Raw genomic sequence first — 19,024 nt, forward strand, 5'->3', positions numbered from 1 at the left:
AGACAATGTAGAATACATACGGTCCCCTCTTTCAGTGCAGTGTTCATGACACAGGTGTTAAATGGCAATGGCAATGGCTTGGCACTTATATTGATGCACACCAAAGTACAATCAAAATCATCACATTTGAACCAATACTTGTGAAAAATAGAAAGACACCACCCATTGCTATAACACAGACTTGACACTACAAAATCATGCACACATACAATGTAAACTGCCACCTACAGACAGGAAAATGTCCATGGCAAATGTAAGCTTCTGCATTGTATCTTGTTTTACAAACAATTCAGTGAAAGAGGTTCAACCACATGACAGCAAGAATAAAGAATTAGCTTTGTAACTTTTCAAAAACTTCAAAAAGAATCATGATCTATCCATCACATTTGCTTGAACACAGTGAAGACCAAGTTGATTTATATTAAACACACATTCTCCTATCAAGACCTTCATCAAAGAATAATTCTTGAGACTGGCCCTGAAATACATTGTAGGATAATCCTTTGCCTCCCAAGATACTGTGATTTCCTATCGGGTTGATATATGGCACACCAAATTCATGTACGCCATGGGTTAACTAGTTGCCAGTCAATGGCAACAGGGCAAGATGAAAGGTTTCCACACACACACACACACACACATACACACACACGCACACACACACACACACACACACACACACACACACACACACACACATACATTCAAACCAACAAAACTAAATATTTTGTGTGTGTGTATCACAAGAACACACAAATACACAAAAAACAGTTCAAATCCAAAGATATGTCTTTCTGTGCAGTTCTGATTACTCATGTTTGTAAATATGAATTGTCATATTTTCTCCAATCTTAGCCTCATTTCACTGATAGAGCAGCTATACATGAGAAGAATATGTTCTATACAAGAAGCATGTAACCACATGTTATTTGAAGCAGAATATTTGGCTAGACAGGACAGCAAAACATCATAATATTTGGAACAATATTCACACTTAACAGGTGAATGAAACAATAGGGTGATACAAAAAAAGAGCCTAGTAACAGCAGGTAATAAAGTATTTGACTTCAGGAAGAAAGAAATGACACTCAGTAAACATACAGTAAAAACACACATGAATTATTGCACTAAAAGAAATATTTACACAAGGCAAAATAAGTAGAAAATGGAGTGATTCCTGTGATGGATTTAAAGGGGGAGACCAGATTATTTGAACAAAGGAGTAAAGTATTTCATCCTATCATTGCATATGTTTTGTTCTGTATTTTAGCTTTTAACTTCAATTTTACTTCTGGCATATCTATTCACAAAAAGAAATGGGCAGCTCATCCATGTTGTTTGGATATTCACAAAGAAATAAAATGCTCTGAAACATCAGGGCAGTACTGAGAAAAGATGACACTCACATAGTGATGACTTCTGTTACTTTGACATGTGTTTATGAGGGAAATAGAAGGCACTATATTAGCAGACACATCTAATATCTCTTCAAAATTGAGGGATGCTTGAAAATCACTTACATATTTTTAAGTGTATAAAAAACTTTTTTTTGAGCATAAAACTTCAGAAAATGATCCAACTGCATTAGAATTAAACACACTCCCTGTATTTAGAAACATCTATAAACTTTGGCATACATTTGGTTATTGTTGCAGTCATATAAAATGGAGGTAACATGAGATATCTGGAAAAAATGTGACAAAGGAAGTGTTCTTATCTTGTTTATCCTTTTACTTTAAGGAAATAACTCAATTTGATGTGGATAAATTATTGCTGTGGCTCAAAGAGAAACTGACAGTATTCCTTTTTTGTTGTTGATGATTTGTTCGAGGTAGGGTGGTAAATATAATGAGATGATTATTTGAAGAATAAAAAAAAACATGATTCTGAAGATCATTTTTTGTTTGTTTACCATGAAGACTTTGAATAATCAATTCACACAGGACCTCTAACAAACTTCCAGCTATATACATCCATCAAAAGATATATTATGTAATCATGGGGGGGGGGGGTTGTATTCCTCTGGTTTACACGATGGTGTGTCTTGACAAAGTTTGGTGACAATTTTCTCCCACAAACCACTTTCTTGTTCTTCTCCTTCACTCTTTTCTCTGCTCCTTTGAAGCAGCATCATCCCATCCATAAAACTGGCAACATTCATATGTTTTAATCATTCAACCAATGATGACCCTTCATGTTTTGAAAACATTCTTCATCTGTAAACATGACAGTATGGCCCACATGATCTTTTAGTACTGCTGGAGAGTAAAGTCGAAGAGGTGTCTCATATCCATCCAAGTTCAGAAGACTTTGGAAAAGGTTGCTAAAATCTCAGCTTGTCTGGATGGCTATTGACAAGAGCAACCATCTAGGGGTGACTGTTTCATTGCTTTGCGATGCCGAGCCAAAAATGGTCCCTCATGTTGGCGACACTGAAGTCGAACTGTCGTTCTTGATCTTCTGTGAGCTGGAACCGCTGGAGCAGTCCACCCGCACGCGGAGGAACAAGACATCGTCCTTGACGTAGTCGCGCGTCTTCAGGAAGTTGTGCGAGACGAAGGTCGGGTAGCCATAACCCAGCACATGCACGTCACGGCTGGGCCGCTGGAAGTTCTTCCAGGTCGGGTCGGGTGTGAAGGATTCCTTGATGTGCATGCGCTTGTTGGGGTCCTCATTCTGGTCAAGTAGCGTGAAGGAGATGGGGAAGGTGAATGGCCAGCGCAGCAGGGAGTCGTAGTCGCCGCAGGTGACGCGGATGTACACTGACAGGTGGGCACCCTCGCCCGACCCATTTCCATTGGGGAAGATGGAGACCTGCAGCTTGTAGCCATAGCGACCGGTGAAGAAGGGCGGGCTGACGATCTCCACCTCCTCCTCGATCTTGGCCCGTGAGAACCGCTCAGCGTAGTTGGTGACCCGCCAGAGGAGCTGACCGTCGGTGTTGAGGGACAGTGTCTCCAGCTGGTCCTCCAAGAACGCAATGGTCTTCTGCTGGCTGGCCACCACAGAACACATCAGGCTCAGGTGGCTCTTCATGCTTTCATCCAGATGCCTCTCCAAGCCAAACCTTGGACCCTGTGGCATGGAGGCAAGACATGGGTAAACAGCATGATGTTATGAGTCCACCATCAACCAATAAGATTACAGAATTTTGACAATAATCTCTCAAAAGGATGTTCCCTTTTCTAGGCAGCCTTGCAAAAGTTAGCTCATAATGATTAAAATTCTCCTTTAGCCATCTTGGAGTCTTCTGATTTCAAATAAGGAAATACACAAAGAGGACAAATGTTATTTTTAAGAATTTCCCTTACAAATCAAACAGCCATATTCATAACATAGCATAAGATATTCACTGTACATTAGTGCCATGAAAATAATCTTAGTAGGGATTCTGGATGAAATGTATATTCATTATGGTAGACAGTAGAGCAGAGAACTTCACCCCACGCACTGACAGGGTTAGAAGTTCTGAGCACACTTATAATGATCACCCATGTAAGAATTTTACCTTTTATGAGGTATACAATCATAAAATAAGAATGCAAATATACAAAAATACAAATTTCACACTGACTGAAAACCAGCTTTTGATTCCTCTGAAACAATGCTTAATTATGTAAAGGTAATGAGAGTATTTGAGGGCATCTAGGATATCTAGGATATACCGGGAGGTGTATGGAGGGGGCATGTCCTTACCCTGTGTTTGCAGCCATGTTCCTTGAAGGGGCAGGGGGCCAGGGCAGAGGGGCAGGAACCAGAGAGGTGCTTCTCCATGTCCTCCCTAGGTATCTTGTTTGGCTCGCACCGGTTTGGGCAGTTAATCGGATACCGTGGGCACTGGTGCAGGTGGTTCTGTGAGGGAGAAGTCATGTAGATGGGATGAATGCAAAATAAACCTTCACAAGAATTTCACTACTTCTCCTATGCTTTGTCCTACATTGGACTGATGCAAATGATAGCCTACAATAGATAAACCCAATGGTCCGAATTCACGAAGGTGGTACAAATGAAACCATGGTTTAAACCATGGACAACTAGAAATGTCGCTACGGCGACTGATGCCTCCGCCATAATGCATGATTCTCCCAATAGGTGTATAATACAATGTCTTGACAATGTGTGATGACAGTTTCACATAACTGGCAAAATAGCGAAATAACAGGTTTGTCAGAAATATCTTGAATGTTCACTTTCCACGAACTGGGTTTGCTATAATTGTCTATTAAAGAGTGCAGGTACACATATTTGGGGAATTGAAAATTTTTACTTGACTTCTGACCGACCTTATTATAAGTTTATGCATTGAGTATAATTTTCAAGGTATGAAGAAAGAGTGTAATTACAGTACAAAATATTTTTTTTTTTTCATTTAAACCTGACCTTTGACCTTCTGGCTGGAAATTTCCAAGAGAATCTCCATCAAGTAATACATGTACATATATTAAACACTTTTAAAACTAATAATGCAATCATTGCATATACTAGTATACATGTATGAGGGAAATACAGTAGTAACATTTTGAGGAGTTGACCTTGACCTTTGAACCCCTGACTATTGACCCATGACCCCTAAATTCCCTAGATAATCCCTGCCAGTCAGTACATGCAGATGTACCATGTTCCATGAAGATACATTGAACCATTTGCGAGAAAAGTGATATTGCAACATTTTCACCTAACCTTTGACCTTTTGACCTTTGACCTTATGACATGAAACTCTCTCTGGAGAATCCTTACGCAGTAGTACATGTCTACACTAAGTTTCAAGAAAATAACTGCGGGCATTGCATAGATATGGGGGAAATAGCAACATTTTTAGCATTTGACCTTGACCTTTTGACCTTTGACCTCTTGTCAATGTCACTAGAATCTACTCAACTAATTGTCCCATCATACATCATCCTTGGACCAAGTTTGGTGAAAGCTGCTTCATCCAGTTTTGAGTTATCACATAAACAGATAAATTTTAGGATTTGACCTTGATCTTTGACCTTTGACCTCTGTCCGATTTCACTGAAAAACTAATCAAGTAATTGTCCCATCATACATCATCCTCCAACAAAGTTTGGTGAAATTTGCTCCATACAGTCTTGAGTTATCGCGTAAACGGATACAATTTCATGATTTGACCTTGACCTTTGACCTTTGACCTTTAGCCGATTTCACCCAAAATCTTATGAAATCGTTGCCCCATCATACTTCATACTTGGACCAAGTTTGGTAAAATTCCAGTAAATATTACTCAAGTTATCGCGTAAACGAAAGCGGACGGACGTACGGACGTACGGACGTACGTACGGACGTACGTACGGACGGACGTACGGACGGACGGACAACCCGAAAACATAATGCCTCCGGCACCACTTCGTGGCGGAGGCATAAAAACCATGGAGCGCCAAGTGTCGCATGGAATATTTCGTTACGAAATTGGTCATTTCGTCGACAAAATGACCGTTTTGTTAACGAAATCATTTCGTGGACGAAATGTTCATTTAGCTACAAAATGTTGTCATTTCATTACAAAATAATCATTTCATCAACGAAATGACTGATTTCGTAATGAATATTCCATGCGACACTTGGCGTTCCATGGTTTTTGTCCATGGTTTAAACCATGGTTTCATTTGTAGAACCTTCGTGAATTCGGCCAATGAGTGCAAGATTCTGAAATCCTCACAGATTTTGTACAGAACTTGTGAGCTTGTTGTATGCCAGAGGCATAAAAAGGGACAGATTTCCTCATTCTATTCTTTCATTTCTTTTGCCTCTTTCTTGTCTAAATGAAATAGGTACTGTATATCCCTCATATTTCACAGTATGATATTTCAGAATTTGTTAGACAAATATGCGAGTGATGTATAGGTGGTCCAGACCCACAGAATGAGGACCAAGTATTAAAGTGAGTGGTACCTTGGAGACGATGTTACATTGCATTTGTGTTTCATGAGTTGTTAATTTTGCGAATATCAATCAACTTACACAAGGGACAGTAAGAACACCACAAAATATACAGCATATGCAGTGCTTTGTTAATTATGAAAAACTCCGACGACAATCAAAACACTCCATATAAAGCAAAGATATTAAAGGCATCTTGGCCTGGTTTGCAAGGTGTGGAACATTCAATTCAACCCAAACTGGTAGACCAACTCGTCATATAAGGGCGTACCTGCAGGGTCTCGTAGACGAAGTCCTTGTGGCAGTACTTGCAGGGGATGGAGCGCTTGGCACACTCATTCAGCATGTGGTGGTTGATGAAGCGACGCTGTAGCTGAGCCCCACACTTGTTCTCGCAGAACACCACTTCCAGCTGGCACTTGCCCAGGTGAGCCTATTGATGGGATGGTGATAGGAGAAAATAGAAGGGGGGAGTTAATAAATGGCTGGCAATAAGACCAATCAATTCATCAATCCTGCCAACTACCCTCTCTCTATTAACAAAGCATGACTTTACAGTGTATGTGTCTAGTATCTGTGTACCCATTAAAATGAATGAAATCAGTCATAAACCCTTTTCTGCATTTCACGGAGGTATGATTTATTGTTGTCATGAATGTATTTTTCCATTTTCACAGTAACAACAAAAAAAAGAATGATAAGTGTAATTTGCACGATGAATGCAGTAGAAGCGCTTAATGGATGAAATAATACATCAAATTTTCAAATTCATTACGCGCTATGAATCTCAGTTATGAATTTTGCAAAGGAAATGGCAATCTATCTTTTTTTTTAATGTTACAAGCATTATGCACCAGCCATATTAATATGCTTTGTATAGGTTGCTGGTGCATGTGAGTACCTGATCTTGTGTAGAGAATCATATTAATCACGTATTGTCAAAACAAGCGATACTTTGAAGCACGCAATTTTTCATGCTGTGACAATTCTAGCAATTTTCACTAATTAACAATTTTACAGGAAGCAATTCTGAATATTTTATACAGAAATGTTCAGCAATATGCTTTACATGTTCTTTCATGCAAATTTTTAAACCACTTCACACTTCTTCTGTGTCATACTTGTAACATTGTTAGTCTTCTGCAAAACCTTCATCATAGCTACATACAATCAATAACAACAGGTATTATAAGGTGGTGCAAGGTTGAAGCACAACGCAGCACTCACATCGATCTTGCTGCCGACAAAATCCGATCCACAATACTCGCATGTCTCAGTCCTCCGAGGGCAGTCGTACTGGAGATGATCCTTGAGATGGTTCCTGGCTACCATGGCACTGCACTCCTTACATGCCGCCATGTTGTACTGACAAGATTCCAAGTGAGCCTAGAGAATCATGACAAACAAAATAAAAAAGTCCAACTGGACCCATGAGTATTGTCTAAATACAATGTATTGGTCAGTACAGTAAATACAAAATGAGTTTATCCATGTCATGATTAAGTACAACTGCAAATAAAAGAAACAAACAAACAAACATGGTTAATATGACTTATCCATATAGTGGAGTGAAAAACAAAGTTTAAATGGTAATTCTTTTATGTAATCGAATTGTCTTTATACCATCTTGACAACATTAGTTCTGAGACTCTTTTCTACAATCATTGTACAGCACTCCAGGGCTGCTAACATTCACCTATCACTATCAGGTAGGTACTTCCATGTTGACTGACTCTCAAAAAGACAAAAATAATTCCAAAATTAGGGAAATTCTTATATTTTCTTGTCAAGACATGGAGAGATATTGAAGTTTTCAGGAAGCCTCCTGCCTATTTGGTGAGACTCAGCAGCTCTGTAACTCCATCAATACATATGTACATATCAGGATTTAATCCATGTGTCTCTAGGGTAATCCACCTTGCAATCAACTGACTTGGGTTTGAATCCTATTGAGTCTGGCTGAACAATGTTGTGTGTAATCATGCAATCTCCTCTAGCAGGAGGCAAAAACACTTTGTCCCTCAGATAGGATATAAAATGGAGGTCCAATTATGTGAGGGAATTGTGATCCACATACATTTGAGATCCCATTGACTTCATTCATTCATAGCAAGGAGAAGGGTGCTAACCAGGTGATGTGGGCCACCCACAAAACCCATACCAGAAAACAGGTGAATGATGCTGCCCTCGTGGTTTACCCTGAGGTGTCCAGCAATAGTCAGCAAGTGGTATTAACCAGGCTCATTGTTAAAGGGGATGGGTAGTAACCGATCAGTGGGAATCAGTGGGAATGCTGAGGGATGATTGTTCCAATCCTTGTGGGATTCATTTAAGAGTACATTATATATCTACTGTTGTGTGAAAATTATTTGCTTCAGAACGGTCTCATATTCAAGTAATGTGCAGATTAATGCCCCGTCACTGACCAGGGACGCTTACCTGGAAGCATTAAACGGCACATTACTTGAATATGAGACCATTCTGAAGTAAATAATTTTCACACAAGAACAGATATATAATGTACTCTTAAATGAATCCTACAAGGATTGGAACAATCATCCCTCAGCATTCCCACTGATTCCCACTGATCGGTTACTAGCCATCCCCTTTAAAGAAGAAAGACATGGGGGTTGTCAAAAGCAAGTAAGCAAATATCTATTGCAAATATTAGTTTCTCTTTGATCTAAACATGTGAGGAAACATTTTGTTTTGCATTGTTTTGTGACTATTTCCTAGACCTACCATGAATAAACAAAAGCAGCACAACGATGATAGACATTTCACATTTTCTTGCATTTTGACAAATCAAAAAAAAAAGATCTCTGATCAGCAAAGACCTCCCAGAAAGTAATCATTCAGATGCAAATTCTAAACCACATACACAAAATGATGTAGTGATCCCATCTTAGTAAGATGTTGACATACCGCTGAACAGAGAATATACATATCAAATTCTACACCCGCTGTGTGACAGAGCGGTGGCTGATCTATAACTGTACTATTATGATAGGTCATGTAGATTTACTAATAAAAGCTTTTAATTTGATTAGCTATCTGGTCGGTTTGGTGAACAGATATCAGCCACAACAAAGTACATGATTCTTATCAGATACTGATGCAAGTAATCATAACCCATCACTGATCATCATCATCAGTATGTATTGTATGTATTTCTGCTATTTTTATGTTGTTCACGGATTTGCAGAAGAACAGCTTTGCTGAAGCAAATTGCTGTGATTGAATAAACTAAACTGAACTGATCAGAGATCCTTGCAGGAGTAAAAGACCACTCAGATCATAGAGGCTGCATTTATATCCATGCTGACTAATTACAGGGAAACGTGGTGCATAAATTGCTTTAAAAGCACTTGCTATCTGTACACATGGTGCATAGAGAAATTCTTCTTGTCTCCACTGTAAACAATGGTTACTTAGCACTCCAGTGTCAACAGCAGCCTAGTATGGTATGCACTGAGGTGGAAAAAGTCAAATCCAGTACAACTTGCTTGTTGAACATGCCTCTTTGTGCCAACACTGTTTTTGGTCCCCGAGCAAACAGCTCATCAGTGACTATTGATTTTTATGGTGATGATCTGTTTGCTTGGGCCTACAAAGTGCAATCAGTGTGAAATTTGACATCTTTCTGTGAGATGCAGGATTTTGCGATTATTAATAACACAAGCGCAGGTGGTCCGCATTCAAATGGCAATTATGCTTCAGTTCATTTTGCTGGAATACCAAGAACTACGAAAATGGAGAAAAGGGAGAAAATGGTGTAGATGATGATATATTCAGAAACAGAATGAGATGACCAATGACATATTCTATATCAATTCAATGGCCTCTTTTGAGAGAGAGAGAAGGGGGCAGGGGAAGGATACAAACAACCAGCCAGAAGACTGCAGGGTTATGATAGAGACAGTTTTCAATCAAGAATTCTACCACCAAAGTGTGTATTCTTCCACTTTCAAGCCCTGCTATCTTCCAATAGAATTTTGTGCATGTAAGATTTGGTAGCACTGCCACTGATATAGCACACAGAAAAATAGGCCAAAAAATCCTACATGTCTGAATTTTCTAATTGTGAAATATAAATGTTGTGATTTGAAATTGATTTCTCTTGTCTAGCATCTCTGTATAGCTCCCTTATGGTAAGCAAACAAAAATCATAAAAAGGGAGAGAAAGAGAAAGAGAGAAGAAGGAAGTATGCATACATTAAAACACTTCAGTGAGATGCAAGAATTTCACCCGGCAGCAAATATTTGCCTTGCCACATACAGGCAAAGCATAGGTAGTAGAAAAGTCTTTCATAATCAAGCCCTTTATTTACACAGATGTTCACTCATACAATATTTATCCATGTGTGACTTTCAAACCAAATCATTGAGAATGAGATCAAAACCACCATGGTGTTATTGACATGCTTTCTGAACTTGATCTTTAAAAGAATTTTTTGGATTGTTTTCAAGGTTTATCATAACACCTGTCCATCCTTGTTAGAAAAATCAGCTCAGAGGGATAATAGAATGCTAACACCTCTAGGTCTATTGTAATGAGGTAGGAATGCAGATACTCCTCAAGTTTGCTTTCATGATATCTTGTATGAAATAGGCTATAACAAAGAGATAGGGATAGAAAATGTGAGGAGAGAGGTACACTAAAAAAGAGTAAGAAATATATATATGTTTGATATGTAGATATATGTATACATTTATATACATGTATATAAAAACATATATATATATATAAACACACATATATACATAACATATACATAATATATACATAATGAAAACAAAGAAAAGGAAAACTGACAAGAAACAAATTATTGATAGTGAAAACTTTGAGCAAAGAAAAAAATAAATAGGCCCTATATATATCATATTTATATATAGAGACAGAAAATATACAAGAGAAAAAAAGAAAGAGATATAGACAGAGAATAAGAAGAGATAAAAAGAGAGTATGAAAGAAAGAGATATAAAGCATTAACCCGTTGAGAACGAGTCCCAAGTATACTCCAGCAGGTGTCCATGGGAAATCTGTGTCCTAGCAAAATCAGCCCGTCGTCCTCAAATGGTTATAGAGAATATGGTAGAGAAAGATGGAGGGGGAGAAATGGTGACATCTTAGCCTTGTTCCTCTTTCACACTCAATCTCCTATGGGATGCAGGCAAACAGAAGGTGATGATGATGTTGCTAAGAGCGACCCCCAACTCGCTGTGACATCAATTTACATCCAAGAGGGAGGCTGCACATGCAGTGATGGATTATTCCCTCGTCTGAAGATGCTTGCCCACTCTAGCCTGTCCTTGAGTCAATTATTAAGATGTCTGAGGTATCTTCTTCTTTCTTTCTTTTTTGTTGTTGTTCTTTTTGTTGTTTCTATCTTGATGGAAGATCTGACAAAATGAGAGCTAGGTGGGTACACGCTGATGACAGCGATTTTTTAAGATTTGGAGGCAAATGCTGCCTGACCGCTGAGCTTTCTAAATCTCAAGTTCCCAAATTAGAATCTGCTGGAATAAATCTTTAACAAGTCATTGATTCAGAAAGTTCATATAAAAGTCACCAGCACAATAAAGCACAAAAATATATATATATATTCTTAGAGTGAGGACTTTGGTTATAGAAAACATGCTGCTCCTGTATTCCAGTTCACTTTCTGCAATTCCTTTCTTTTTTCATGTTCTTTTTTCTGTTTTGAGAGCTAAGTATATTAAAGCAAGGTCGCATGGCCAGCAGATACTCAAACTGAAACTAGCAGTAGGTCTTATACACAATTCTGAGGTTGGGCCTTCACAGAATTTGCATACTTAAGTCTGGTGAGCCTTTTTGGGGGTAAGCGTTTTGGGTGAAAGCACTTTACTGAGGGTCATATCACATGATAATCCAATTGTCATCTCCTCTTGTTAGGCCCAAGAAGTGAAGTGAAAATGCAGCGATGAGGGCCGTCATGTAGCAAGATAATCCACTTGTTTACAAGTTACACCACTGACATGGTAGGCAAGAGACGAGTGCTTTTCTTCATCTCATCACTGCTCCTTTGATAGCCATACAAAGTAAATTTAGAAATGGATTTGCCCCTCATTGTAAAATCTGTTCATATCAACAAGGCTATGTTTAAAAAAAAAAAAAAAAAAACATTCTATTGTCTATCTTTGTCCCTGTAACATATCTTTGCTCTTCTCTTTCATATTCAGCACAAAACAAATGAATGTTATAGAATAACATTGGTATGTCTTGGATGGAAATAATCGATGTATCCATTAAAGGGTCCTAAAATCAACAGTATACCATATTCATAGACATAACATCAACTGGAACGAAAAGCTGGACATTTCTAGATTTGATCTGACAGCCATCCTTCAGTAAATCTTCGTGGAAGAATCACACAGAAAATTATTCTTTGGCAGCTTGAAATTACTACAAAAGAAGTAAACAATATCAAACAGGATGCAGGCCTATCTATTACAATGTACATAAAGATCAAAATATGACATCTATCACATAAAGTGCTTCACGTGACCACAAAATGACTCAAGAAATCAAAGACTTTGCAAGACAAAGGAAAAAATATAGAATAACCCCAAGTGTATCGTTCAGTCAGCAAATACAATGTACCATCTACGGACAAAGTAAGACAGAAACTGAAAAATACCTCAATCGTGCCCTCCAGGAGACAAATCGGAAATAAACAGACTTCAGACTGCCATACCACATAATCAGTATGAAACTAGGAAGCAATTTGACATAAAAAGTAGACACAAAGTATTCTCCACGTGAAGAAAAGTTAAGGAAATTGGAAAGACTTACAAGTGAGGTATAACTACCCGTTTGGCTTCTTCCTTATCCTAGACCACTATGACTTTTTTTCTAAAATTCTGATAAGTCACAAAACAAGAATTAGGTTGTCCCTTCACATGTCATGGCATGTAATGGTATGTCTGTGTGCAGCCTTTAGTCAAAGAGAGTCCTTTGGAACCTTTCTGAGGTTATCTGGACATAATACTGTCTGCTTGAATGCCCATATCTAATACTGGAGCTTGGAATACTATAGTAGTTCTTTCTATTGATGACGTTTTATGGAAGAAAACACAATTTACAACATGTGGGACTATGATGAGACACGAGGAGAATTATATGTGTAGTGTACAACGCAAGACATTATAGTTTATTGAAGAATATCAGTATTGTAAGTGTGCTGCTATTCAGTGAGTTCATTTTGTGTGCCTAAATTGTGATTCTGCCACTATTCAAGCTACTTACCAAACCAAGTGTCAAAAATTGTACCTTATATACGGTAATACAGCTATGCATCAGAATGTTTTCATCATTTCAGAGTTTTTGCTCAAAACACATGCCATTTATACCCCTTCTATGCTTCAATGGGTAATATTAAGCTTATCTGTTGATCAATACAACAGCTCAATCCTGTTTAACTCTCTTCGTTATTAACTCTTTATGTGCCATGGTGGAAACCTCCTGTGTGCCACGTTATTCTGAGATACGAAGATAGTCATGCATAGAGAAAGAATTCTGTTTTTCCAATCTGTATAACTTCTATAAATTTCTGTTAAGCTGGACATAATAGTGAGCACAGTTAAAGAGGAATGCCAAACTTTGCTTCCATATACAATGTATAACAATTCTATTCTAAATTTTTCTTTTGAATTACCAGTTGCTACATTACTGTAAAGGAATGACTTTTGCACATAAAATAGTGACAGAAACTTAAAGTGTACATGCAAAATCTAGTTGGGAACACCTCTTGATAGTCATTCACCACATAGAATGCAAGCCGTATATGAGAGGAACAAAAGCGCGAGAAACGCTTTGATTGTACCGCGGGATTAGCGATTTATCGATCGGTTTTGGCGGCTTTGTTTGTTGAGCAGAATATGCGAAGTTGGCACGCCGTCGACTGAGTCGGACGTGCGAACGTGGCACATAAAGAGTTAAAATTGATGCCTTGTTCATGACACACAGTAGATCATTTCCCTTAGATCCAGGTTTCTCAAAATGCACTTTTCTGCCCCCTACAAAGTGTCCGAAAAGGGCACTAAACTTTTGCACTTATTGGCCTCATTGTGTGTGTATGTGTGAGAGTGCGTGTGTGTCTGTCTGTCTGTCTGTTTGTGATAATATCTAGGTAAGAAGATTCCTCTGTTTCTCCAGTGGACTCCACAAAGATAACAGGAACTGAAATGAACAAAGACAGTTCAAGGATATAATGCAGGCTCGATGGAGAAACCAATGTCATCATACTATTGGGGGCAGAAATACAAGACGATCATGACGAATTAGTGCGCCTAGCTGCATTTTCTGTAAAACTTCACAATGAGACTATAACCACAGCTTGGTTTTACTACGCGGGGATAAAGTTGCTGAACCAAACAGAGGAGGGGTGAACGGAACCCAAGAAGAAAGGGTTTTGAAAAGGACCTGGGGTACGGACGAAGATGAACTTTAGATAAGTCGACAGACATCAATAAAGGCCTCTTTTTATCTGCACTTCCACTTGTGCGGCTGTCAATGGCCATTCAAAGTCCCTTTCTTCTCTATTCTACAGCTGCACAGACTCTCCAGCCTACTCATCAGGTAACTATCACAGCATAAAAATAGGGTGCTATTTCTTTGTCATATATTCTAGTTCGACCCATAAAAAGAAATCACAGCAATCTGACGAATGCCCTGTCATACTTTTTTTCCCTTTATCTTTCAAAATGGGTATTTTCCCATGTAGATGTATCACCCTGAATATCATCCTTTTACAATTCATAGGGAACACAAGTAAAGCCAATGTATTCTGAGGTAATAAATGAAGAAAAAAAACTTTATTGCATTAAGGATCAAAGAGAATGATCAACAACATCAGTTGTAGTTATGCTAATAAACATATTTTGCTGACTATTTCTTGAAGCTACTAAATTGCAACTAAAAAAACAACAAAAGGGGGCCACTTTTTCACTTGGAAAGTTTGGCAATATGAATGAGATGTCAGTTTTCAGTAGAGTTCACAGGGTTAGATCTGTGAGCTTGGGATTTCAAAACAAACACTTCTCTCGGAGTAACCATTTCAGTTTCTCATTTCAATGCTGGGGATCTGTGTTATCAAAACCTGAGAGTTTCAATGACATTCCAGACACATGAAAGACCGGACCTGCACTTTCTTCTGTGTGACCGTGCAAAAAAACTTGGCAATTGTGCAGACTGAAAAAAACACTCCACGTTGGCTTTATAAATCTGTTTATCGTTATAGTCAGTAACCTGTTTGTATGAAATGCCAGCAGCGTGTCAGGGCATCCAGACATTGCTAAATGGCAACTCAAACCTCAAGAAAACAACACCAATCAAAAAGGTAGTTCTGGGTTTATGTTGGTTTGTTTGCTTGTTTTTTGCATTTGTAAAAAAAAAAGAAAGAAAAAAAAGCAAAAGATATGGCATAGCAGACATCAAATTGTGAAAAACAACAAAGTTTTCGCAATTCTATAGTGCTGGAGGTTCCTCCAGTGATCCACAAGTTTGAACACTACATCGTGGCTGACTTCTGTGCATATACTACATGTTCTTCAGTGGCATGAATATTCTGCACTAACTACCTTTTAACTACCTTTGCCAGTTAGTGTTTCAATGGCACAACAGTAACATATGGAATGACTTCTGGGATGTGAAAAAATGTATATTATTTTGCAATATTTTCTTCAGTATCTTGAAATTCATTATATCCTGCGAGTAATTTTTTTTGGGGGGTGGGGGGGGGGAGGTGGTGGAATCTTAGCCTAACAAAAGCATTGTCACAAATAAACATGACTTTGAAATGTAGAAGGGCAATGATTCTTCACACATACCTAGCATCTTTCTATAGCCCTAGACTGAGAACACGTATCATCCCTACATCATGGGGCCTGTGTATACAGGAGGTGTAAATTATGCATCGTTAACATATCAGCCATGGCCTACGGGCATGATCTATGCATGAGTTCATGCCAATACATTAGTGTGTATCATCATGATCACAAAACTCCTGGGTACACAACAATTGGGGCTAATGGCATTCCCAGGGGGTTGAAAACCTCCACCACCACTTTAATGTGCATACATTGGCCCTCCATGATGTAAAGAATAAAGACAGGATCCCACCTTTTTTTGGTTTCAGCAAGTATGCTATCAGATTGACTGGTTTTTTGATAATGCCCCCCCCCCCCACACACACACACACACACACGTACACAGGTGAGGCATTGTGTTTTGCTTTTGTGTCAAAATAGTTTCTTTATTGATTTTCACCTGAACACCTGTCATTGTGTCTATTTTCTATTCAAGGGAACACTTGACATTTTTTATCCCAAAAAGAAACACCAAGGTAAAGTTCACAAATGTATTGATTAGATTGACCTTAACATTCCTTTAAAATAGATTTTTTTTTTTTTTGTAAGTGAGAGATGTTTCATGTTTTGTACAATTAACAATATATGTCTACATATCTGTGAAAAAAAAAATCCTATTCTACTACTCAGCACTGATTTCATATGTGTATGTATGAGTGTGTGTGTGTGTGTGTGTGTGTGTGTGTGTGTGTGTGTGGATGTTTGTGCCTGCATCTTAATACCGGATAAACAAAATTACTATTAATAGCAAACTCATTATATAGTAAAACAGAATGTCCTTGAAAAGTATAATGTGTATTAGTGGGGATAAAGTGTTCAAACCAGGTTTTTTTTCCACAAAACTAAAGAGGTAAAGATGTCGTTCAACAATGTGGGGGAGCAAGACGATTGCATTTTTATGATGGATATTTAATTAGACTTATAGAACAGTTTCTGTGCAAGTGACTCATCATGCTTATGTGTTCTTAATCTTGACTGGTTCATTTTGTTTGGTAAATATTAAAGACTTATCAATATCTGCTGTAGCCTTCAAGTTTAATATTTCAAGTACTGTATACAACATGTATTTCACATGATTTTATTTTCACAAATTCCGTGAGTCAGGCAGGGCATGCTATTCACGAATGTGACAACATACAAAATAATTAACCCTGACTTTGACATGAATATGATGTGCACAAGTACCTGTCTCTTTTCATTACTATACTCCACAACTGCAAATCTAAGCACTTGCGAAATTCGTCGGGAAGTCCCAATTCGTGAAATTAGACTCGCTAAATACATGGTGTATACAGCACGCCCCTTTCACATCTGTGGTTTCCTTCTGTGCATGAAATTACCTTGCCGAGACCATTTTATGATGATGTTCAATTTGTGTATTCAGCCATTTCAGCATTTTCAGTGGAAAAATATGAAAATAAATTAAGTAAAAAAAAAATCAAGTTGAAATCAAAGAGTTCTTTGATCATAGCTGGATGGCCAAGTCTTCCAAATCAAATGGTCAAGACAAGGCAGGTATCATATCACTAATTGGGAGTCAGAAACATCTGCAGGTCTCTTCTTTTCATACCAGAAGGTCATAACCTTGCACTATAGGGGTCAATTGGACATTTCTGATTCCAACTGACCCCTGGGAGAGTTCAAATAGTATAAATCTGACAAATCTTCTTCAACAGTGCATTCATAGGCCTTTGAGGAGACTGCAAGGTATATAGGACTGGATTTAACCCCGTTTACAGTGAGTGAAAAGGCTGGGCTCGGCTGCAAAAGAGCCCAGCCTTCATTTCACTGTAAACACGCAAAAGGCCAAATGCGGTACCAAAATCGGCTACGCATTTGGCCAAGCTCTGGAGGTAGTCTTGGCTGCAGCTTGGCCGCAGCCAAGCCTGGCCTTTTCTCACTGTAAATGCAAACTGGGCCAAATGTGGCACCAACTTGTGACCGGCGTGCTCACAATAATAATCATTTGTTTACAATCAGAGTGCAACTACGACAAAATATTGAAAGGTTTGAATTAAAAGCCTGGGCCGAGCTCGGCACTGTAAACGGACAAAATTGCCGAGTGCCGTAATTGAGGCCAGGCTCGGTCACGGCTCGGCCTGGCCCTGCACTGTAAACAGGGTCTTTGACCATCTAGGCAGACTAAATTCACAGGACTGGGGGTCATAAATCATCCATGAGTTATGTATTCCAGACAAGTTTATAGAGCATATTTTGCTTTTTGGTGGCATATATCCCGCCGTGGAACTGTGTCATATAGAGCTAAACAGCCAGTCTTCTCTGATTAGTCTCTTTCCATGCATTTTGGTAACAGGAATTATACCCCCACTACCAACACCCTCCACCTAAGTGGCCCCCCCCCCCCCCTAGTTTAAGTGGCCTAAAGGCCACTTAAAAAAGAGCAATGATCTCTTCAGCATTTCCCTTTATATCTTATTATTTTCTCTCTGTCTATAATCTATTTGCCCTAAATATATGTATAATGTACATGTTGTTTAGGCCTAGGCCCTATATACATATTAAAAAGTGTGTGTGTGTGCGTGTGTGTGTGAATTCTAACATTTATCATTCACACGAACAAGAATGACGCAATAACAAAAGATTTTTATTGAAGAGTTTTCTTTACAAAAAGACAGATTTACATCTTGGGTGTGGCATTATTTTTATGAAACTGAATAGTCCGATCAGGTGACAGTCATTGGAAACAAGATATTCATATATAGGCCTACATATATCATATGTGGTGAAACTGGAGAGCTTTGGCCCAATACCGAACACTGTCCCTGAGGCAGACTCTAGACCTCCATGACATGATATACTTTGACAGAAATCATGCCCCGATTTGTTGTTCCTCTGGGTCAACAGAGGGGGGAGTTCTGTCACAAATCATTCCAGAAATTGCGCATCATACCTAATGGGGGAGGCGCATTATTACACCTGGTATCGACATGGTCCTGTTCTCTGTGCATTTTGAATCATACAGTATTCCCCCCCCCCCCCAAAAAAAAAAAAAAAAAAAAAAAAATACAATAGGTTTTTCGCATTGGTGATTCCCAATGTGATTAAACTGTCTGAATGCTATTGTAAAGCATGTCATGGGTCTGACTCTTCCAAGCTTAGCACTTGGATCCTCTTGGAACTGCATATTACATGTAATGTGTAAAGATAATGGACAGAACTTGGAAGGAAGGGATTCCTGACATGCTCTACAAAAATCCTTCTTTCTCTTTGACCA

General features: G+C 38.6%; 1 protein-coding gene across 1 annotated transcript in view; it reads right to left on the bottom strand.

Moving 5' to 3' along the window:
• Nucleotides 1-2,418: 2,418 nt before the first annotated feature.
• Nucleotides 2,419-19,024, bottom strand: part of LOC140227656 (TNF receptor-associated factor 4-like) — a 107,744-nt gene continuing 91,138 nt past the window's right edge. Inside the window, exons 4-7 of the mRNA XM_072308072.1 lie at nt 7,126-7,284; nt 6,170-6,331; nt 3,697-3,852; nt 2,419-3,075 (exon numbers count right to left, since the gene is read on the bottom strand). Coding sequence (XP_072164173.1) covers nt 2,419-3,075; nt 3,697-3,852; nt 6,170-6,331; nt 7,126-7,284 — 1,134 coding nt within the window. The remainder of the gene's footprint in view (nt 3,076-3,696; nt 3,853-6,169; nt 6,332-7,125; nt 7,285-19,024) is intronic.

Source organism: Diadema setosum, chromosome 4, assembly GCF_964275005.1.
Source record: "Diadema setosum chromosome 4, eeDiaSeto1, whole genome shotgun sequence".
Classification (NCBI taxonomy): domain Eukaryota; kingdom Metazoa; phylum Echinodermata; class Echinoidea; order Diadematoida; family Diadematidae; genus Diadema; species Diadema setosum.